Source organism: Aotus nancymaae, unplaced genomic scaffold (genome assembly GCF_030222135.1).
Source record: "Aotus nancymaae isolate 86718 unplaced genomic scaffold, 86718_ANA_hifiasm-v0.15.2.pri h1tg000072l, whole genome shotgun sequence".
Classification (NCBI taxonomy): domain Eukaryota; kingdom Metazoa; phylum Chordata; class Mammalia; order Primates; family Aotidae; genus Aotus; species Aotus nancymaae.
This window is the reverse complement of record NW_026988487.1, coordinates 10,415,607-10,439,961: the sequence shown is the minus strand read 5'-3', so window position 1 is coordinate 10,439,961 and position 24,355 is coordinate 10,415,607. Positions and strand designations below refer to the sequence as shown.

Here is a 24,355-nt window from a genome sequence, read left to right as displayed (position 1 = left end):
AGGCCTCTATGGATGCCTGGAGGTGGCTCTTGTCAATTCACACCTCCCTTCCTGCTGCTGCCCGGCTCGTCAGGAGGCCGCTTGAAGGCTGGGCTCTGGCGACTCATCAAGCAAGTGTCCCTGCTGCTCAGGGGCTGCTTCAATCAGGGAGACGCCACGGGGGGCATTATTAGCTGCACCCGCACTGGGGCACACAGAGTAGCCAGGGAGGAGCCCCTCTCTGGAGGGTCACGAGGCGGCTCTGTGCATGCATCTGTGTGTGTGTACTGATAAAGAGCCACATCTGCATTTTGCTCTGGCTTGGAGGGCTTGTATGTTTGGCCCTGAGCTTGGTTGGCAGTCAGCTCCTGGCCCATGCTCGTCACTTATCTGTGTCTGTGGCAGTGGAGGAAGAGGCATGGAGATTAGGACCTCTAAAACCAAAGCGTGGTCCCTCTCTCTAGCTGGAAATCTGGCCTGTCTCCTCTGCTCTTCTCCTAGGAGAACATGGAGCCACATGGGCCACAACATAGCTGACTGGGAAAGGGTGGTCAGTGGCAGAGGGCCTGCGGCCCAGCTAGATAACCTTAAAAGTCCCTTTCGGCCTGAAGAGGATGCACTGCCTGAAGGGTACAAATGTGAGCTCTGGAGTCTAGCTTTCTGGGCTTGAATTCTGGGGCTGCCATTTGCTGACCATGTGACCTTAGGCAAACTGCTTAACCTCTCTCTGCCTCACCTTGCCAATCTGTAAATGGGGAGAATGATTAAAGAGTAAGTAAAAATCAAATGAAATAAGATGCATGATGCATAAAGTGTTCAGCACAGTATATAGTTTGTACCACCAAATGTCAGCTATTTGTGGGATCTTTGTATGTGCAAAGGTGTCATGTGGGGTCTTTCTGAGCATCCTCCTGCCACCCCCACCCCCCACCCAGAGATGACCTCCTTCAGGCAGGGTCTACACGGGGAATGAAGGGAAGGGTTCCTGTGATCTCCACTTCCCAAAGACAGCCGTCCTGGTCCCCTGTAGGTAGAAGGACTCATGCCTGCTTCTGGTCCTTCTGCATGGTAGAAAAGGACCTCCATTTTTAAAAATGCACAGGAAGAGACTCCCCAATCCAATTAGATGGGAAATGGCTTTGGGAACTGTAATGGGCCTCACAAACACATGGTCCTTTTGTGAACCCTTTATTTAGTCCACAATTATTTACACAGGGTCTACTTAGTGCCAGGCGTATGAGATTGAATCGGAAGACCTGGATTCAATTCCTATGTCTGTGACTAATCTGCAGTAAGACCTTTCCTATCTGTGAATATGAAAAACTCATAGCTCCAATATGTACCAGGGGGTGCAGCTATCTGCCACTTCCTGCCAGATGCCCAGAAAGACTGTGAGGGTTGGAGGAGATGGGTCTGTGGTTTCACAGCACAGTCCTGTTTATGAAACACTCCTATGCACGTTCTAACAATCAGCCGTGTTCCTGCTTGGCAGTCTCTGAGTTTTCCGTTTTTCCAGATCTCTCATTTGAATTCTGTCCATACCCCAGTTTAAACTCATTTCCTTTTCTTTGGGCCTCAGAAGTAGAAACCAGTATCACAAAATCCAAAACAATTCAGGATCCAGGCTTCTCTACCAACACCCTTTAAATTCCACCCTTCTTCAGAGGAGGGGAACTGGCTGGAGAAATATCTCTCAACGACAGCACGTGGATGATGGCAAGGATAATGGCAAGAGCTAACATGGATCATGCTTGCACCCTGTGCAGACACTGTGCTGAGACCTTTGCTCATGGTACATCACTCGGTCTCTAACAACCCAATGAGGCAGTATCCCCAGCCCTGTCTTACTGGAGCTCAGCGAGGCTCAGTGTTCTGCTGCAAAGTCCTCTCCCAGGGCCTCTAAACTCCCCACTTTGGAGCTCGTAACTGGGGCTGTGCTGGGAACGTGGACCAACACCTCCAAAGCCTGTGATCCTAACCACTCTGCCCCCATTCTTGGTCTATTCTTGGTCTACTTCTATCTCTACTCATTCTCTTGAAGAGCAAGGTCTAGCCCCAGATTCAGAGGCACACACAAACCCTTACACTAAAAACCCAGTTATGTGCACCTGACATAGTCAACCTCCACCTAGGTGGAAGAGAAGGCGATACCTGTGAAACTGGCTTCAAGCCAGACCATGGGTTCTTTTTCTGGGGCAGAAGCTCTACTTTCTGATTGCTGCCTGAGTCATCTGGGGATTCACCCTCCCACCCACAAGCTCCAACAGGTGTCTATACAGTTCATTTGGCACCAGTAAGCTCAAGACCTATGCTCCTTCACTCTCTGGGTAGCCTGGGACCAATCCCCTGAGCCTCAGTTTCCCAGGATCAAGCCTTTCTCCATCTGTGTCTCAGGTTCATTTCAAAGCCTGTCAACAGTGAAGAGCTATACATATACATTCAAGGTGACACACAGAGCAGTGTCTTGCCGGTCCACATCTGGCCTTTCCTAATGAACCCTTTAGTCTTGGCAGGACAGGAATGGCACCTGCCAGTACTCTCTGCTGCCTCTTCTGTTCTCCACTGCCCAGCAGCCTTAGTGGAGTCTGTCAATGGCATGCTCTGGCTAGGATAAACAAGGCATCCAGGCACTGGATGCAGGTTTCATTTACGTCCTCTGTCTCTCTTATTTTAGAAACAGTAAGTGGTGATCAGGTACAATGGCTCATGCCTGTAATCCCAGAACTTTGGGAGGCCAAGGTGGGTGGATTGCTTGAGGTCAGGAGTTTGAGACCGGCCTGGCCAACATGGCAAAACCCTGTCTCTACTAAAAATACAAAAATTAGCTGGGCATGGTGGTGCATACCTGTAATCCCAGCTACTCGGGAGGCTGAGGCAGGAGAATCGCTTGAGCTCGGGAGGCAGAGGTTGCAGTGAGCCAAGATCCCACCATTGCACTCCAGCCAGGGCGACAGAGCAAGACTCCGTCTCAATTAAAAAAAAAAAAAAGAAAAATGGCAAGTCGTAACCTACAAGAGAAAAGTACCAACTGTAAACTTGTGCTGACATTTGGGGAGCAGAGAAAGCTTATGAGGGAACCTGTGTTATTCCTCCACATTTATCTCCCCTCTACCATTTTAATGTCTCAGCTGATGCCTCCAACATACAGTATGCAAAAAAAGAGTATTTTCATTTTAGATGCATATGATGGCAAGGAACAATATGAACAATATTATTTTAGTGCCCTGGGAAAAAATTAGCAAGTCAAATATTGAATCAGGCCTGTAGCACCACATGCTAAGCAGATTGCTTTGATCTTATCCACACTAAAAGCTCTATTATTGAATTTAAAGCTGGTGAACACATATCAGACCAATATACAACGCATGTCTGAATGCATGTTTCAGAAGTGAGAAATGTTTTGACAAAAGGAAGAAAATATTAAAGTTACAGCTGCAATTGAAACACAAATTTGCCCTCCCTTTTCTCTTGAGGCTGGAGGTACTCGTGGCCAACCAAAATGTTGTTGCTCCAAAGGACCTGCTGATAGTTCCAGAAACACCTGCTGAGCTTCTATTTTTCTGGAACCAACAAAGAAGGGAATTCTCACCCCCCTACCCAATCTGAAGAAAGGAGTTTGAGACTTGAGTGTGCACAAGCTATGCATGGTATGGCACCCTCTGGTGGCCATTTATCTGGGAGGCCTACCTGGCTTCCCAAACTTAAAATAATCCAACCTCCCTTCCTCTTGAGGCTGCTGTGGCAGAAAAAGGAACTTGAAAGAGCCAAAGAGATGGAAGGAAGCAGCTGATCATGAGGGCAGAAATTAACTGATGGCAAGGGAGGGAATGTTAATCTTCCAGCAGGACCCAAAGAGAAAAATAGTTTGGTGCAGTAAACTTCCTATCTAGGATATACTCCTCAAAAGCTGTATAGCAAAAGAATATCCAAAGCCAGGTATCAGCAAGTTACGACTCATAGGTCAAATTCAGCCCGGAAGCATTGCGTGAACCTGAGAGGCGGAGGTTGCAGTGAGCCGAGATCAAGCCACTGCACTTCAGCCTGGCGCCTGGGGACAAAACGAGACTCTGTCTCAAAAAAAAAAAAAAAAAGAAAAAGAAAAAGAAATTCAGCCCCTTTGCCGGTTTTTGTAAAGTCCAAGAGTTAAGAATGGTTTTTACATTTTATTTTTACTTTTTTGAGACAGGGTTTCGCCTTGTTGTCCAGGCTGGAGTGCAGTGGTGTGATCATGGCTTACTGCAGCCTCTACCTCCTGAGGTCAGGTGATCCTCCCGCCTTAGCCTCCCGAGTAGGTGGGGCTGCAGGTGCACTGCGCCCAGCTAATTTTTGTTCTTCTTCTTTTTTTTTTTTTTTTTAAGAGATGAGGTCTGGCTATGTTGCCCAGGCTGGTCTCGAACTCCTGGCCTCAAGAGATCTTCCTGCCTTGGCCTTCTAAAGAGCTGAGATTACAGGTGTGAGCCACCATGCCTGGCCTGGTTTTTACATTTTAAATGGTTAAAAAAATAATATTTTGTGATCTGTGAAAATTACATAAAGTGCAAATTTTGATGTCCATAATCAAAGCTTTATTGAAACAGCCCCACTCCTTCATGTATGCATTGCCTGTGGATGCTACCCAGCAGAACTGGGTAGTTGCAGTCAGTTGTATGGGTTGCAAAGATGAAAACATTCATGATTTGGCCCTTTCTAGAGTTTGTCCACCCCAGTCTGAAACAACTGCTACTGTTCACAGGCCTGGACCCCGAGCATCTCGCCCCTTTCCCCAACCTACCCCCTCACTCCAGCCTGATGATGGGCTGAAGCAGTTTGCAAGGCAGGGCGTGTACCTAGATGAAGGGGGCGTTCCATTTCAGCACAGCCCCTACACACTTACCATTTTATTATTGATTTCATGGAAATGAATCTCACAGACTTTCTCCACAACATCTTCATTCTCAAAAGTGACAAAGCCAAACCCTAAAGGAAAAGAGAGAAGAAAAAACAAAGAGAGGCGGGGTGAGTTCAGTTCTGGCAGGCTCACATGTTTCTCTGAAGTCCTGTGGTCTCGACAGCCTCCTGGTCTGGGGGTAGGTGGGTGGATCCTTGGGAGGGCCTTGAGGTTGGAGGCAACGATTTCTAATTTGTACACAGCACCCTTCCGACAGCAAGGAAAAGTTAATGATTTCACCCACATGCAGCGGGCACTGTGCGGTTTACATTTGCCCCGAAGCAAACAAGAAATTTACTTGTCTGCTATTTACAAGGGTCAGAGCCCCGAGGCTCGGTGCACCACAGTAGATGGGTGGGCTAACGAGAGCCTTGTGGATCACTGCGGGGCCACGCCTGCCCTTTCCGTGAGCAGCCGTGGCCAGCCCTCAGGTCGGCCTCCAGACGGAGGCGGTTATTTGTCCTTTTCTTCCTGAATTACTTCCTCTAATACCTCATCAGGACATCCTGAGGCCTGGAAGAAACTATTAAAAGTTTCAGGCCTCTGTTCTGCGCAGGCATCCTTTTTCTACTGCTGCTTCAAAAGTGCTGTGGATTTGGGGCAGTTTAAGACTGTTTGATGCCTGCTGTCAGCCCGTCAGCTATCCACTGTATTTACTCGGCTGGAGACCAGCTTTGCTAGACAAGCTGCACTGAAGAATTTTGGCAGGCGACTGCTGCTCAGTATCCTCAGTTCCTCTCCCTACCCTCCTGCCCCTTTCTTTCTTCTCTTTCCGTCCCCGACAGCGTTTCCAGCATGTGGCCCCATCTGTGACCCCAGTCAGTAAGTGCTGCTTTACTATGCGGCCCCAAGCAGGTTGGCACCCACCTCGGATGGGATGCAGCTGCCACGTGGTAGCACTAACATGGCAAGGGGCACAGGCAGTGGGGGCAGACGCACTGATGGGGAGACTGAGGCCTGGCTTCCAGTTCTCACTGTGCATCTACTTTATGTTTAATCTGGAGGAGCCCCTTCTGCTCTCTGAGCCTCAGCTTTTGTGCCTGCAAATACCCTCGGTCTCACACCTCCTGTCACAACCCAAATCGGGATTCACAAGGCTGTCTGCTGCCATCTGAATGTTTGTGCCCACCCCCGTCCCCTCAGATTCATGTTGAAATCCAAACTCCCAACGTGATGGTATTAGAAGTTCAAGTCTTCTCCTTGGCCCTTGGTCCCACTGATCAATGCAGACCTGGGAGGTGATGAGGTTGTGAGGATGGGGCCCTCATAAATGGAATTAGTGCCCTTACAGAATGACAGAGAGCTTGTTTTTTCTCTCTACCATGCGAGGATGCAACAGGAAGGTGGTTGTTTGCACACAGGAGGCAAGCCCCTCCCAGAACTGACCATGCTGGGACTCCGCTCTTAGACTTCCAGCCTCCAGAACTGTGAGAAAGAAACTGTTTTTCATAGACCTCGGTACCTCATTATAGCAGCGCCAACTAAGACCCGTGTTTCCAGTCAGTGAGTAAAATACAGGGGCTTCCTTTTCAAGCTCTGTGTCTATTTTGGGTCCCTGCAACACAAGATGGAGAGGGAATTTCTCAGGTCCCTCTGACTCTCATGCATCCAACTCTACCACCAGCATCTTCTAAGGAACACCAAGGCACAAGGAGCTGATGTGTGGAGCTCCTATAGCATAGATTCTTTGGTAAGTGAAAAAAAAAGGCCACTCTGTGCTCTCGAACCATTTATAGTAAAACAGAGGGCCAGGACCACCACACACAGCAATCGTGATCTTTGGTATGTCATTCGCTACCACCACACACCAAACACTGGGCCAGTGCTCCAGCATACCCAGTCCAGCCCGTCGTAGACACCTAAGACAGCATCAGACATACCACACAGTGGTCAGAAGCATTGGCTGGAGGGGCTCAAAGATGGCACGTTTCTCCCAGTGTCACCCGTTAAGAGCCAGGTTCTCAGCTACCTCAGAGGCCTGAAGCAGGCATCCGACGTGCTACAGTGTTTGAAATGTGGTCCAACAAAAACCTTCCACCAGGTTTATGCAACCCCTTGTCCGCTAACCCGGGTCCTTCGAGAGAAAGCTACTGGGAACACTATCCTGTTCCCTCTCTTTGGGTGTCTCCTCCTCCTTGGCCCTTGGTCCCACTGACCGCTGCAGAGCTGGAGAAGAGCCACGGCGACACCGTCGCCCCATGCCACTTCTCTTCGGGCACTCCTTTAAGCACTTTCAGTTTCCTGAGGGCGTTCAGCTCACCCTACTGGGGTATGTCTCAAGAGTTCTGGGTTGGGAGGAGCCTTAAAAACATCAGGTTAAATGGGCGTGGTGGCTCATGCCTGTAATCCCAGCACTTTGGGAGGCCAAGGTGGGCGGATCACCTGAGATGAGGAGTTCAAGACCAGCCTGACCAACATGGAGAAACCCCATCTCTATCAAAAATACAAAATTAGCCCCATGGTGGTGCATGCCTGTAATTGCAGTTACTTGGGAGGTTGAGGCAGGAGAATCACTCGAACCTGGAAGGCGGGGCTTGCAGTGAGCCGAGATTGCACCATTGCCATCCAGCCTGGGCAACGAGAGAGAAACTCGGTCTCAAAAAACAAAACAAAACAAACAAACAAAAAACACATCAGGTTAAAACTCCCACCCAGTCACAGACCCCTGAAGCACACAGCCAGGGAATTCATCTTTTTGGTTAATCCCTTTCTCTCCCTTACCCTCCTAGGGCCCAGATCCTAACTGGCCGCAGGAGAATGGGTTGAGAGCCAGCACCCTTCCGAAATTCCACAGGGAGGGAGGGGCGGCACTGCAGAGGCCGCAGAAATTGGCTAGCGTGACTTCAAGCCAGAGCACCCTGCATGAGGATGATGGCGGGGTCTTGTTCTCTAAGAGTCCTCAGGACAGAACAGGCCCCTAACATGCACTAAGGGCTGAGTGAATGACTGAATGAGCCATTTCTGCTCCTCCAGGGTCTGAGCATCTTGCTAATCCACTTGAGTCACTGCTTTGCCTCAAGACTGATTCCGCTCTTCCTTCTGCATTTACCAGCTGCCACCTGTGCTAGGCATTGTGAAGGACATGGAGATCAACAAGGCAATGGCCCTCTGCTTGTACAATTCACGAAGAGGCACGAGTCAGAGAATCCCAAGCAGGGAAAGCCTCTCCCTCCCACCCCTCACTTCCAGCCTGCGGCGCACTCTGGGACTCATCTGTCTTTGAAGGTCACCCTCTGCCCCGGCCCCCACGCCCAGGCACCCTGCAAATAAAACAAGCCAGGATAGATCAGTTTTTAGGAGATGTCACTGCTAATCAGGACAAGTGTAGCAGGTCTAATAGTGGCCCTCCAAACATATATCCACGTCCTAATCCCTGGAATTTATGAATGTGACCTTATTTGGAAAAAGAGCTTTTGCAAATGTAATTTAATTAAGAATCTTGAGAAGAGATTATCCTAGATTTAGGGTGGGCCCTAAATCCAATGACAGGTGTCCTTAAAAGAGAAACAGGGGGCCAGCACAGTGGTTCACGCCTGTAATCCCAGTGTTCTGGGAGGCTGAGGTGGGCGAATCATGACGTCAAGGGATCAAGACCATCCTGGCAACATGGTGAAACCCTGTCTCTACTAAAAATACAAAAATTAGCTGGGTATGGTGGCACACGCCTGTAGTCCCAGCTACTCGGGAGGCTGAGGAAGGAGAATCGTTTGAACTGGGAGGCAGAGATTGCCCTGAGCCGAGATCGTGCCTCTGCACTCCAGCCTAGCTACGAAACGAGATTTCATCTCAAAAAAAAAAAAAAAAAAAGAAGAAGAAGAAAAGAAAAGAAAAGGAAAGAAAAGAAAAGAGAGCGAAATGGGATATTTGAGACACAGAGAAAGACAGAGAAGAAAGCCATGTGAAGACAGAGGTAAGCAGAGAAGAGTACAGCCACAAACCAGGGACTCCTAGAGCCACGAGAAGCTGGTCTTCCAGAGCAAGGAATGACTGTCCCCCAGAACCTCTGGAGGGAGGGCAGCGCTGGCTTCCAGAACTGTGAGGCAAGAAATTTCTATTGTTTTAAGCCACCAAGTTTGTGGTAATTTGTTATAGCAGCCACAGAAGATGAATACAGCTAGGTTCTAGGTTTCAGCTGCTCCCACACCCCACACAGTAGGGCCACACACGACCTCCTCCCACCAGGCCTGCTGACTTGGCCAATCGTGCTGCTCTGGATGGAAGACAGGAGAGAGTACAAAACCCATGCTGGCTATGGGGAAAGAACATGAAGTCAGTGCCACCAGTGAAGGGCACTGTTCCACAAGCCAGAGGACAGTCTGGTTTAAAGCCATCTTGCAGCCAGGCACACACACTTGATCCTAGAATACACACCAGGGTAAGTCAAGTCACCATGGCAGGCCACAGCCGAGCTCCTTCCTGGTCCACTGCGCAGGCTACCTCCATACCCATTCAGGACTCTCTGATGCCCCAGTCTCCCACTCTGAGATAGGAAGAAGGGCGACTGAGCTAGGAGCCAGGAATTAAAATGCAGACTGTTACACAGGGAAGGTCGGAGCAAGACTCAGGGCATCATTTCCAATTCTGACTCTGATATTCTCCCTGCTGGTCCTTTTCCTAACCCCACAGGACTCAAAATTCAAGTATCATAAAAATGATTTTCCTGATTAAAGGAGATAGCCTGGATTTCTAGCCTATGTACCCTGGATGCATAACAATTCAGCGATGTCAAGACTCATTTGCAGCATTTTAAAGACCTATATCGCTTCAACATCTCTGTCTGTTTGGTCCGAGCAGAGAAAACAAACTTGATTATGTCTAAAATATTTATTTATTCCATTTGAGGAAAGCAAAGAGGAAAACTCTTAATTATCAGTAAGTGTTATTCCTTAACATATAATCATTTTTATTTCATAGATGCATTATCGTTTACAATGAGTTAGTAACTTAGTGGTGAATAACTCCCAAAATAAATTAAAATGGACAGTGGAGCAGAAAAACAACGGGGTCAGAAATTTGGGATAGAGTGTTGGGTGGGAAAAACCCTTCTGGTATCAGAGTCTTCCTTTCTGAAATAAGTATTTTATTGTGGTAAAACATACATAAAATTTACCATCTTAAGCTCTTTTTTTTTTTTTTTTTGAGATGGAGTCTTGCTCTGTCACCCAGGCTGGAATGCAGTGGTACGATCTCAGCTCACTGCAACCTCCACCTCCTGGGTTCTGATTCTCCTGCTTCAGCCTCCTCAGTAGCTGGGACTATAGGTACCCTCCACCACACCCAGCTAATTTTTTTCTTTTGTATTTTTAGTAGAGATGGGGTTTCACCATGTTGGCCAGGCTGGTCTCGAGCTCCTGACCTCAGGTGATCCACCTGCCTCAGCCTCCCAAAGTGCTGGCATTACAGGCATGAGCCACCATGCCCAGCCATTGTAGCCATTTTTAATCACACAATTCAGTGGCATTAAGTACACTTAACATGCTGTGCAGCCATCAGCAGTATCCACCTCCCAACCTTTTCTGTACCCATTAACTCCCTATTTCCCCCTCCCCCAGCCCCAGAAACCTCTATTTCACTTTTTGTTTTTTTTTGAGACAGGGTCTCAGTTGCCTGTCACTCAGGCTAGAGTGAAGTAGAACAATCTTGGCTCATTGCAGCGTTGATCTCCCGAGCTTAAGCAATCCTCTTATCTCAGCCTGTCAGGTAGCTGAGACTACGGGCGTGTGCCACCACACCTGGATAATTTCTTGTAATTTTTTTTGTAGAGATGAGGTTTCACCATGTTACTGAGGCTGGTCTCAAAACTCCTGGGCTCAAATGATCCTCCTGCCTCAGCCTTCCAAAGTGTTGGGATTATAGGCATGAGCCACCACACCCAGCCTGTATTTTACTTTTTATGACTCTGAATTTTTCCATATAATTGGCATTACACGAGATATGTCCTGTACTGTTGTGCCTGGCTTGTTTTATTTGACGTTTTCAGGGCATCATAGTCTTTTGAACAATCTACTGGAGGTGCAGGAGACTGGGGAGAGCTGGAGGACAGGGAGTTGTGATGATTTCCTTCTCAGTTTCCTAAAGAGGGCCCCACAGAGAATCTGAAGTGGAGACTCATGGAGGCCCATCAAACTGAGGTGTAGCAGCCAGGTAAAAGAGACACACAATTATCCTCACTCAGCGAGGGCCAGACAAGAAGCTATGTGCCCCAGCAAGTCCCTTTGCCTCTCTGGGCCTCTAAAAGAAGCAGGCAGAGCAGGGGGTCATGCTCCAGCCCCTGCCAGGGTGAGGGCTTTAGTCCATGGCGAGTCTGCGAGGGCTGGAACTCCATCGGGCCCTTTGGGTTGCCCTGTGAACATCCACTGCTCATCTCCCTTGGTCCGAATGAGGAAGGAGACCCTTAGTCACCCTTAAGCATCTAAGACCACCTCCCCCTTGACTTCCACATTGCATTTCAATGGGAGAAGTAAAGTCTGGCAGACTGGGCACCACCTTTAATCGCCCTCCTGTAGATAGAAGGCATGGTGTGGAGGAATCTTTCCAGAAGGCATTGTTTTTACTTAAACACAATCAAACTCCTACCTAAGTCACGTACCCCTTTGACATGTGATTTCTAGGGTTGTAAGCCTTTAAAAGGGCAGGGATTTTCTTTGTGAGGGGAGCTCCACTATTTGGGGCATTCAGACCTGCCGCAGCTCCCGGCCAAATAAATCACCCCTTCCTTCCCAGTTCGGTGTTCGAGAGGTTTTGTCTGTGGGCTGTCCTACAACAGTAAGGCATCACCTCGAACCAGAGAACTCCTCCCTACGTATTTAAACTGACTCAAGCCACGACCCAGAATAGAGAGGAGACCCAGGGACTGACAACTAGGGGAGGTGGGGGAAACAAAGGGCCAAAACTTGGGGGACAAGAGACTAGTTCACCAAAGAAACCCTTCTCACCAGGCATCAGCAAAGTGGCACCTGCCCAGCCGCTTCTAAAGCCCCCACCTTAACTATACCCCACACTCCCAAGGGGCTCCAGGAGCCAGTAAAGCTGGGACAAAGAAGGTGGTGGGAAGGTTAACCCTAAACACCAGTAGTTTAAACATGGATATTAATAGGGTAGCAGTTGACAGGGAGCATTTAAAAACCAAATCCTGGCATTCTCTTGAATGTAGCTATTATTAGAAACTAACAAGTAAGCTCTATTAAGAGATAAGCATTTAACAGTCAAACCTTTTCCCCCTCTTTTATCCAAATGAACAAAATTTAATATTCATCTGAATAACACAAGGCTACAAAAAACCCACATACACAGAAGACCGAAACCTGAAAACAAGATACCTCAAAATTAAAATGACCTGCTCCAAACGCAGTCACTGAGGAACACTGACAGTTAACTGACAAGACAATTTTTTTTAGGTCAGAGAGAGAAAGATGGGAACAGCCTCCTCTGAGCCTCAAAAATAATTTTCTTCTCTTATCATATAGGTCAATGAACACTAATAGGCAATCATGTAGTATCTAACGCATCTTCAGTGAAAATCGATGCAAGTCATGAGTTAACACACTTGGTTAATGGAGAAAAAAAATTAGGGAGGAAACAAAACCCAGGTTGTCAAATTTATTCTGAGTATCCCATGAGAAATTTAAGGTATGTGTACTTAAGAATATTTATAACTCATGCAACTTCCCTGTCTTGCTAATAAGCCAGTCAGTATTGGGGATAGCAATATTCGTGGGTTGCTTCCAGCACAGATGAATCCCTGGGGTTTGGACATGGGGAGCATTTTCTGGTTTGAAAATCCGTCTCATCCATCATCCTACCTGGTCCCCAAGGCAACTCTGTGAGGGGCAGGGCAGGCTCTGCTACTGTCATTGTGCTCAACTGCTCTGCACAGTTCCGTGACTCATCCGTCGTGACACAGCCACTGAACCAGAGACAGGAGCTGAACCCAGGAGTGGTACCCCGAGTTACTTTCATTCTCCCCCATACTTTTTTGGAGCAGACTGTCAGGGTGTCCTTTGGATCAGTGAGTATTCAGGGACGGATCTGGTGGCCACATGGCTCCGAGAGCATGAGAGGGGCCGGCCTGGCAAGGAGGCATGGTGGCCTGCTGACATCATCACAAGTCAAGCCCCAGCTGGCTGTGTGTCCACTGGCAACCCCACACCTTGGGCTGTCCCCAGCCCCAACTTGGAATGTTTCTAGGTCACCTCCATGAGCTATGGCAGGTTTGGCAAGTCAGCTGTTCTGCAACCCTAAACTTGGAAGGTCTGAGGCCCCACCTTGGTCCCCCACCAAGAAGTGCAGAAGAAATGAGTAGTGTGCAGGGCAGGCGTGGGGAGGTGGCATCACGTGCCTTGGCTTTGCCCTAAGAAAAATATAACTCAGAAGACCAATACGTTCCAAGAAACAAAACAGTCTACCTTTTCAAGAGCAGCAGCATGTTTCTGATTACTGGCTGCCATGTTGGGAAACTCACTGCACAATACCTTGGCTTCGGTGAGAGCCAACTGGAGTTATCAATAGAGGCTCCTGGGCATTTCAGACACTAGGTATTGGGCAAGGGTGGGTGACGATCAGGCTGTGTCTGCTTTCACACCCACGTGCCAATGTGGACTTTGTAAGGTGGGAAGGGCTAGGATTCCTTCAGTTACAACTCATGTCTGCTTCCCAAAGGCGGTTGCTGAGGATCAGTCCATATCCTAATAACAATGTTAAGAAGAGAAAGCTCATCTGTTCTCACTGAGCAGCCACTCTATAACCCAGTCTTCACCCCCAGCCCGACCCTGGGGAGTATGAATAGATACGATTGTTCCCATTTTGCAGATGATGAACTGAGGCCCCGGCGGGACCCTGCGTTCTCTCTCCTGCAGCCCACCTTCTTCATATGAAGGCAGATTGTTCTGCACTCATCAGTTCCTACCTTGTCCAACCACTGTACCCCTGAACCCTGTTTCTGTCGTGCTTCCCATCAAGAACATCTACAAAATGGGCAAGAGCCCTTAGTCCTTATAACCTGGCAGAGGAGGGCAAGGAGAGAGTGGGGAAGGCCATGGGCATCCACTCCAGCTCTGTGTGGCTTCCCCTGCACCCCGAAGTATCTGATTTCTTAAACATAAGGGCAGGGAAGGAGGTATTGAGGATTTTCAGAGATACAGAGCCAAGAAGACCCTGACACAGAAAAACAGCTAGAGTATGTCCTAAGCCAGTCTCGGACGAGCACAGTAGAGTAGTAACTTCTCTGAACCTTTCCAGACCCCCAACTGCAGACTTGCCTGAAGAAGGACTGGGACGCCAGACTTGATACTAGAGGTTTCTTTGCAGCAAACTGGCTCTCAAGTGAGTCAGCTGCCCTGGAGGGACAGACAGAGAAGGGCTCACTTCCCTGGCCCTATTAAGAAGGGGGAAAAAAAAGGGGCAGGCACACTGACCTGAGCCATACCCAGCACCCAGCCTTGGGGACGGTTAAGAACAAAGACTTCCAGGCCAGGAGGCCATCAGAGGCAGATGCTTGAGACTGCCCCCCTGGTAGCCAGTAAACAAGCCTGTGATGGACTCCAGGTGTCTGTGGACATGCCCTCTTAGCACACCCCTCCCTCCTCCCGCATATCCTTCTGTCTGCCTCTCCCCAAAATAAGCAGCCTCTCTTTGGGATCTCTTCTGACCTGGCCCTCCTCCTCTGCCATGTCCCCATCCCCTCCAGGGCGGCAGTGCAGCCCCTCCACTGTGACATCCTTCATGCACCTGCTTCCTCGTTTACACCAGTAGTTTGGCAGCTGGTTGCTGTAAACTATAATAAAATGCCTTTCCAAAAAATGAAGGAATGTGACCAGACACGCCAGACATCATGATATTAAAGCTGTGTCAATTAATTTCTCCGCCTGCTTGATAAACGAGCCCCATTCCATCTCTTAATAATGAGGAGAGAAACAAGAAAAGTTGACACTTAGTTTAATTTATTTTCTCAACTTGCCTGGTCATATTTCTTTCTGCCTTGCAGAGCTGGCTGGGGCTGCAGGGAATTATAAGTGGCTCGAGCACAGGCAAGGCAGAGACCGGCGTGAGTCCACACGGGTCTCCTTTATTCCCCCACATGCTTAATCAGGAGGGGAAAAGTGACTTAGTGAGCCAGCTCACACCTGCGTCTCTGCAGCCACCTTTGGGGCCGGCGGAGGGGAGTTGAGTGGGGGCAGGGAGTGATCTCAGGTGTGTGAGGAATCAGATAACAGAAATGGCACTATCAGATTTCCAATCTAGTTCCACGGAACTGCACAAGACTGCATTCCCTAAATTAATATTAAGCTACGTTGGCGGCATTTGCTAGAGGGGAGCCAATTTCTCAACTGGAAAGGTGCTTTTCTTTCCTTTTTTGCTCAGGGATGAGCTGGCCAACACTTGACCTTGAAATGTGAGGAGAAAACTTCTAAAAGTCAGGCGCCAACCATGAACTACCAAGTGTTTCATTAGGCTTTAGCTACAAAGAGTTTTTTCAATCGGCCACCATTTCTTTATGGATGCTCCTAGACAAAACATCAAGGTGTGGGTGAAGGCCAGGGTGCTCCTAGACCAGAGCTCCTGGGTGTGGTCCTACAGCAGTCTCTCACGGGGGAAGGGCTTGTCAAAAATGCAGATCCCTGGGCTCTGCTGGCTCCTAACACGGTCCAAGTGGGTGTAGCCGAGGAATAGCATTTTTACCCAGGTCTCTGGTAATTCCCATGCCGATGCAAGCCTGACTCTGTACTATGCTTCCCAATTCAGGACAAGCTAAGTGGAGACCACATAATAACAGAGAATCCAGAAGTTTCCACAGGAAAGAGAATTTTGAGGTCCTCTCTTACATGAAGCGGGAAATTAATGTTTCGTTTTTGTTTTCTTAAGACATGTGGTTTTGCCATGTTGGCCAGGCTGGTCTCGAACTCCTGGCCTCAAATGATCCTCCCATCTTGGCCTCTCCAAGGGCTGGAATCACAGGCATAAGCCACCATGCCCCTCAATAACGCTGTCTTTAAGAAGCCTCTGACATCCAAGGTAGACCAGGGAAAGACAAAACTCTTTTCTCCCAGGTTCAAGAACCTGTTCAGACTAAAGTGTAAATGACAGAGCCTGCTTCTACTCCCAGAGGTATGGGCAGTTTACCCGAATCAAATCCTTATGCGAAAGCAATTAAGTTCCACTCTAGAATTTCAAACAGGCATCAGGCACTGGGGGATTTTTTTTTTCTCTCTTTTAACTGATGAGGGCACCTCCCTGAGCCTGTGAAATTAGACGAATGTTTAAAGAGCTGAGTTTTATAAGGACAGATGGGGTGGGGGCATCCTAAAAAGAACCACCCAGAGAGGAAGAAAGGGAGGTTAGAAAGGAAGAGAGAGAGAGAGAGAGACCTCTAACCATCCTCAAACCATTTTTCTAAGAGAGAAATCTGTCATGAATACTGATAGTGTGATTTGAAAGTGCCTGCGGCTGCAGGGAAAGGGTGTCTCATCCCAGACTCTTGTTAACTGAGTGGGAAAAAGCACCTGTGATCCAGGCCAGACAACCCCAACCTCATTTAATTCCGAGTGCGCTCTAGAGCAGCGATTCTGTGAATGACACTTGTCAGGGCAGCAGATTAGTTCACAAACCTATTTTTTGTGCGTGGTGTTCCATCTTGGTCGGGAAAATAGTCAGTTCTTGGCGAGAGAGAAACATATTACTGCTGTTAAGTGCCAATATAAACTCTGGGACGCAGTGGTAAATTCACCAAATTAAATCGCTAGACAACTGGCTCAGATCAGGACCCCGGCAGAAGGTGCCAGGACTGCAGCTCGCGCCCAGCGGGGCAGAGGAGGCTGAGGTCGTGCGCGCAGCTGGAGCAAGGGCACGAGGACGTGCCGCCTCCGCGTCTGCTCTGGAAACCAGAGCCTGGGGCGGCCTTGGCGAGCTCCAACTGCAGGAGCGTGGCCTTCAAGGATTCTCAACTTAGGGCTTTCTGAGCTCAGGGGATAGGGTGCCAGCTGGAAGTTCTTCCCTCTAGAGGTGGGCATTTGGGTTGGTACTCCCAGCCACTCCACTGAAGAGTGGTTTTCAAATCTGTCACTTTCTCTCACACTCATCCTCCAGCCTCATCCATGCAGTGAGCAACACACAAGCTAAGAGGGAGTTTCAATCTACTTAATGTCCCCAGTGAGGTGGGTGGAAAAGGGCTTAGACTTTGGAGCTGCGTAGATCTGGACTTAAGTCCTGGCTCTAGCACAACCGGCTGCCTGACTCTGACAGCAGGTTAGTCAACCACTCTGACCCTCAGTATTCTCCTCTGTGAGACAAATGATCCACCTCACCAGCCAGGATTGCTTAAAAACACCTGCACCTCTGAGGAGATAGCTAGCCCCTCCCATCAGTCAAACCAGTCTTGTTATTTCTCCCCTAGCCTAATCTCTATCTCCACACATGCTTACTTTTGTCTAGCTATAGCCTCACTTGTTAAAATTCACTTGACATGTCTGTAAGGGACATGTCCATGGTGCTTTACCAACTATCATGATGGGAATAAGACTGAGGCCAGGGAGAGGTAAAACAAGTCATGCAGTGAATTCCTCGGTCACCTTGTTACTTTTAAAAGACCCTAAGAGGGCTGGGCGTGGTGGCTCATGCCTGTAGTCCTAGGACTCTGGGAGACAAAGGCAGGTGGATCACTTGAGGTCAGGAGTTCAAGACCAGCTTGGACAGCATGGCGAAACCCTGTCTCTACTAAAAATACAAAAATTAGCCAGGAGTGGTGGCACACACCTGTAATCCCAGCTACTTGGGAGGCTGAAGCAAGAGAATCACTTAAACCTGGGAGGTGGTGGTTTCGGTGAGCCGAGATTATGCCACTGCATGCTAGCCTGGGCAATAGAGCGAGACTCTGTCTCAAAAACAAAAAACGAAAACACCCAAATCATCTACTAATCTTTGAGTGTCGCCCTGTGCTGGCTGCACAGGATACGGGCACTCTGTCCCCGCCCTGGTGCACTCAGTTTCCCCAGCAGCTTTCTCAAGACGCCCACTCGCTTCCCTCCAAGAAGTTCTTAGGGAATGGTTACTGGCCACAGATAAGGTTTCAAAACTCCATCAAGAAACCACTACTTGGAAGCAGGTTTTCAGCGCTGCCACAAATTATATGACTTTCATTATGAGGTATGGTTTCAGGATAGTCCCACTGACAGAGCCCTGGCTGGGGGCCCACTCCTCCCACCACACTCCCACAGAGGGGTCACTCCTGCCAGCATCTCCATGACCCCAGCTGGCTTCGCTGCCAGCAAACCTGCCTGGAGCGTGTGGGCAGGCAGATGCCCATCAAGTGCCTCTGACAAGCGGTTCACACGAGACACACATACTTATCACCACAGGGTGGGGTCTGGCCTATTTTATTGTATTCTCCAGCTGTTAAGGAACTGTTCTTAACATCTGGAGGCCAGATCTCTCTGAGAAGCTGTGACCAGCAGCCCAGGCAGCTGGATTGGCGTGGTGGCTTTGCCAGGAGGGAGCAGAGACTGCTTCTTGACTCTTTAGCGAAGGCCTGGGATGGGGAGACGGAGGAAGGTGGTGATGAGGCTACTGGGGACAGGGGGTGGCAGAGTCTGGAGCTCATTATTCAGGGTGTTCTACCCATCAGCACATCCACACCACCAGGGAACTGACTGGAAATGCAGGCTCAGGCCCCACCCTGGACCCACTGCACTTGAATCTGCATTTTAACAAGTGATTTTATGCAAATTAAAATGTAAGATGCATCGGTCTGGAACACTGATTCTCAATAGTAAGTCTTACATCAGAGCCACTGAGGAAAAAAATGTTAAAATGCCGATGTCCGGGTCCCATCCTCAGAATCGAGTTAGGTTTAGGGTAGCACCCCAGCATCCATGTGTTTTAAAATCTCCCAAGTGATTCAGTTAGGGTTAAGGAACATTGGGGGGGTGGGTTCGGTGGCTCATGTCTGTGATCCCAGCACTTTAGGAGGCCAAGGCGGGCAGATTGCTGCAGCTCAGACATTTCAGACCAGCCTGGGGAACATAGCAAAACCACATCTCTTAAAAAAAAAATTTAGCCTGGCATAGTGGCACATGCCTGTGGTCCTGGATACGTGGGAAGCTGAGGGAGAGGATTGCTTGAGTCCAGGAGATCAAGGTTGCAGTAAGCCAAGCTCATGCCACTGTAGCCTGGGCAACAGAGTGTGACCCTATCTCAAAAACAAGCAAACAAACAAACAAGATACACTGGGAGAAGGAAAAAAGTATAATGCCTAATTTTGTCACCTAGAAATAATTTCAGCTTCACTAACATTTAACACGATTGAATGATCCCAGGGCCTTCACATGCCCTTATGTCAGCAAGACACTTGTCTTAGTATTTTTTTTAGCCACTAAAGGAAAAGAGGAAATGCTTCCTTGAAGGTGAGGCCAGATGGCTCCCCATTACTCACCTGAGCACAGCTGGTACCTTGTGCTGTTTACAGGTAAACAGTAAATGGAGGTATAGGTTATGCGATGTGGCTTTAAGAAAACGAACGCTTACAAAATAGGTAACTGCAAAGAAAACAGGGATTGGAGATGATACTAATGATACAAGCACATGACGCCAAGAAGAAAATTGTCAGCCGACCCTTTCCTTACCCTTAGGCAAGACACCTACGCAGCCATATCACACCCCCAAAACATGTCTTGATCAGATGGGACAAGCTGCAGCCAACTGAGTGAGGAAGAACCTGATTTTCAACAGACACTGGTACTGTGGAGAAAGTGCTTTGAAAACAAATGTTCGGAAAGTATTTCTATTGTTTTGTGTTTTTGTTGCTAAAAATGATGTAACTAGGTCATCGGCAAAAGCTCTCATATCTGCAGACTTTTAAAATCTGGACACAGAACTGTAAAGACTCATTTGAAGAAAAAAATTAACATTTCAGTGGATTTTGAACCCATTTGTTAAAAATGTAAAAATGCAACACTTGATTAGTTTCCATGAAAAACTGATTGACATCAGGGAAGATGGAAATTTACAAGCTGAATTTCAACAAAATCCTTTGCATAATTGGAGGATGGGATTGAAAAATTAGTATCATGATTTAGCCAGTACAGTGAATTGTGCCTCCTCTGCTGGGATCTGTTTTTCTTGTGAGGTGTATCTTTCAGTTATGCCAAACATTAAAACCAAGTATCCAAATAAACTAAACTTAGAATCCAAACTTTAGGGCTGGATCACAAAGTGTTAAATCAAGAATTACTTTTTAAAAGCAGCATATTCAATCATATTGCTCTCACTAAAAATATTACTTTAAATAATTAAATAAAATCCTTAATGTATCCTATTATATTCCTATTTGTATAGGTTTTATAATATACATGAATATTAACATAGCAGTACATGCATATAAATTGAAAATTAGGTAAGATATATTGGGGGGGGGTGCATGCTAATTTTTTTTCTGCACAATTAAAAAATTTTGGAGACTCTCTAGGAGAAGATGAGATGGCACGTCACGGACTCTGGTTCTGAAGTTGCCCTTATTCACAGAGATTGCTAGAAGTCTGGACGTAGGGTGGAAACAGGGACCTTCAGTGACTGTTGGAGGGTGAGGACCCCTCCCCACACCCGAGAAGGGGTTTTTGCATGAGAAATTCATGGGAGTCAAGAACGTGCCAATTGCAGGATCTCCTGGGTCCTCCTGGCTGAGGCATTGGGGAGGTTCACCCTTCAAACTGAGACTCTTGCCTCATGCATGCTAACGGCAGCCATACCTGAACTCATCTCAATAGATTTTTCATAGCATCGTATCTTCATTAAAATTTTATTCTATTAGCATTCTGAATCCAAACCACTAAGTACATAATTGCTAAAACATGTGTTAAGCGACGACTTACGAAATGCCGGTTTTATCATATTGTTAATTAACAGAAAGTAGGATTAATACATTCACAGATCATTAGGAGCATTTGGTTCAATTTCACCAGCTCTTCAGCAGGGTGGGGGCAGTTGTCAGTGGGCAGCCCTGGGGATCTGGAGCAAGAACAGAAGTATTCTTTGGGGTTCGCCCTCAGCCCCTCTGCATGCTCTAAGACTGTGTCTGGGAGAAGCCCAGGAGACAGCAAATCACAGTCTATTTTTCCTAAAGAAAATTATTCTCAGATGTCACTCAGTGCAGCCTACTCAAAAGAACCTACATGGAAGGGTTGGATGGAGAGGAGGAGAAAACAACACATTCTTTTAAGACAGACCAGCGAGAGTCCATGGACTGGGAGGATTTGAATCTTGGATCCGAGGACATGGTAGAAATGCTGGTTGTTTACTAGCTGTGTGATGTGGCGCACGTCAACCTCCTTGACCCTGTATCCCCACCTGTAAAGTAGGAATAAAGATGCTAACCTTGGCCAGTGAGGCGGCTCATGCCTGTAATCCCAGCATTTTGGGAAGCAGAGATGGGAGGATCACCTGAGACCAGAAGTTCAAGACCAGCCTGGTCAACATGGCGAAACCCCGTCTCTACTAAACATATAAAAACTAGCTGGGCGTGGTGGCGTGCGCCTATAATCCCAGCTACTTGGGAAGCTGAGGCAGGAGAATCGCTTGAACCTGAGAGGTGGAGGTTGCAGCGAGCTGAGATCATGCCACTGCACTCCAGCCTGGGTGACAAAGTGGGACTCTGTCTCAAAAAAAAAGACGCTGACCTCATGGGGCTGGCATGGGGATTAAATGAGATAGTGCCAACTCTGGTTATGCCTGCAGAAGTCTGCAGTTTTTATATAAGGATTTTGTACCCAATATTGCTTGGAATGAGTGGGCTACCAGCTGAGACTTGAAAATACTTTAGCTATCAATAAATGTTGACTGCAGTGATAAGAGCTTTAGCAGGGTCAACCCTGAGGTGCCGAAGCTGAGCGATTTGGAAGTGTATTTGAACTCACCTTCTTGTATCTCCAGTGCAGACCTAGTCACAAGATTCCTAGGCCAGAGGTGTTTATTGAAACCTCTTCCCACCCTGTCCTGGGAATTACAGACGTATCCAGGCATGAAATGGACTAAATGTCTTCTCTTTTCCCAGCCATCCAAATTGCTTTAGCCTGGCCTGATGGTGGCACTCCCCATTCTTTACGCTTAATAATGAAGCCGTCTGCCTGGCAGGGCAGCTAGCAAGACCAGCACTGGAAGCCAGGACTGGAAGAGCCACAGAAGGCTGGGATGGAAGGAAGGGGCCACACATGGGATGGAGGGTGTGGGTGGCAGGCCTCACCCGAGGTGTCCCGTAAACTGGGAGCCAGGGCAAGCCCTGAAGTCAAATGCCAGGGGTCAAAGTAAAGCAAGGGTCAGAAATACAAAGGCAGTCAGTCAGGAAATGCAAACAGATGCTGCCTCAGCTTTCATTAATAAACTTTTGGCGGGGGCAGGAGCCCTTCCCAGAGGAAGATGGATTCTGGACCAAGGCAAACTGTTAGGGTATGATGAATGGGTTCACCTTGCTAGAGCTGGGGTACAAAAATCAGTGCCAAGGGAAAACCCCAGGAAAAATGAAGGCAGATCAGCCTCTGCCAGGCCCAAGTAGGAATAGAGAGGAGAGAGTTGGTCATCAGGTTGGATTTTGTTTTTTTCTAGAACATTCTTTCAAGGCCCTGGGTCCCCAGTAATGTAAAGGTTTCCAGTTTCCTGTGGTGAGGTCTTCTGAACATGTGGGTTATTATTTGTGGACTATGAATGGAAAGCCTCTGGATTTGTAGAAAAGGTTGTGAGTGGGCCGGGCGTGGTGGTTCACGCCTGTACTCCCAGCACTTTGGGAGGTCAGTGTGGGCGGATCACAAGGTCAAGAGATCGAGACCAACATGGCCAACGTGGTGAAACCCTGTCTCTACTAAAAATACAAAAATCAGCTGGGCATGGTGACGCATGCCTGTAGTCCCAGCTACTCAGGAGGCCTCAGTGATTCAGGAGAACCTCTTGAACCCAGGAGGCGGAGGTCGCAGTGAGCCGAGATCGTGCCATTGCACTTCAGCCTGCGTGACACAGTGAGACTCCATCTCAAAAGAAAAAAAGAAAAGGTTGTGGGTTCAGACGTGGGTTGTAATCTCAGTTCCACAACGGATTGGCTGTGCCTCAGCTTTCTCATCCTTCAACTAGGGATAGCAGCATTATAGGGCTATAGAGAGTTTAAGAAGAGAGTACAAGGAAGCCTGGCACAGTTCCTAGCCCCCATCAGATGCTGAAGCACTCACGCCTATCTACAGGCCCATTCTCCTTACTGATATTGATTTGCTGTGATGACTTAATAATTTGGCCCTGTGGGATGAGGGTTCCAGAAGATGACTGCCTCTGAGAGGCAGCTGCTCGGGGTCCTTGCGTGTACAGCAACATCGTCCCATTGACCAAATGGGGACAAAGAGGGCTAGAGATTAGCTGAAGGGTGACTGCCTAGGGGAGAGGGGTCCTTGGATGTCCTGGAAGGTGGCACAAGGCTGCCTTCAACAGGAGGCAGATGCATCTGCCGCCCAGAGCGGGCTACAGGGCACACCTTGAGGCCAGGCAAGGAGGCAAGGCCTGGGTCCCCATTGGGAGCCACCGCCTCTCCCATCACCCAGCATGGGAGCCAGACCATCTCTGCATCCCCCAGAGAAGGCAACCGAGTGACAGCAGAGCTTTTCCCAACTGGAAAATCACGGCACACAGATAGCCACGTTATGGCGATTCTGCCACTTGGCCACGGAGACCAGTAACTTCAATTTATTTGTGTCTGTGGCCTTAAGGAACCTCAGCTGTCATCCTTTCCTTAGTTTATTACCAAATTTCTAAAATATTACATCCTTTATTATATCCAAATTCACTTTATTGCACTTGACAATACAGATAATCACATACCATATGCTCTAATGTTTTGAAACCAATGCATGTTGACAGCGGTTTTTATTCATGATGCATAATTCCATCCCCAGCTCACAATGAGGCATCTGAGTACCCAGCCTGGTGTTAAGACTTTTGCCTAATAACAGATTAACAATACAGCAAGTTTCTGAGACACACACCCTCCCATGCCATTTTCTATTTACAATGGGAAAAATGTACCTGGGCTGAAAAGATGAGCTTATCAAAGACAAGGCAGGAAAAAAAAAAAAAAAAAACCACATCAACACACACCCACCAGTCCCAGAGGGTTTATAATGATTTGTTATTGTTCCACGCTTATGAAACTTGATATTGAAAAGAGGAATTGGTCTTGCGCCAAGCAGCAAGGCAACTAATCACACCAACCCACACTGCTGGCCCCTGAGAACTGAAAGCATAAACTGCCCCAAAGCTCTCATTAGAAGTCTCTCTTGTTTTTACTCTTGTTTTGCTACAAGCAAATATTTGTCACTCCTCTACCTTGGTGAGACCATCCTTCTCTCGTCCCCTTCTCCTCATCCCCTGATCATCCTTCTGTTCCCAATTAGCCCCAAGCCTCCTGGCAAAATGAACACAGCTGGGGACGCA

General features: G+C 48.1%; 1 protein-coding gene across 11 annotated transcripts in view; it reads right to left on the bottom strand.

The window, feature by feature from the left end:
• Positions 1-24,355, bottom strand: part of MSI2 (musashi RNA binding protein 2) — a 431,644-nt gene that overhangs the window by 84,656 nt on the left and 322,633 nt on the right. For all 11 annotated transcript variants that reach the window (XM_021672790.2, XM_021672793.2, XM_021672791.2 and 8 more), the window contains exon 8: positions 4,853-4,935. In XM_021672790.2, coding sequence (XP_021528465.1) covers positions 4,853-4,935 — 83 coding nt within the window. The remainder of the gene's footprint in view (positions 1-4,852; positions 4,936-24,355) is intronic.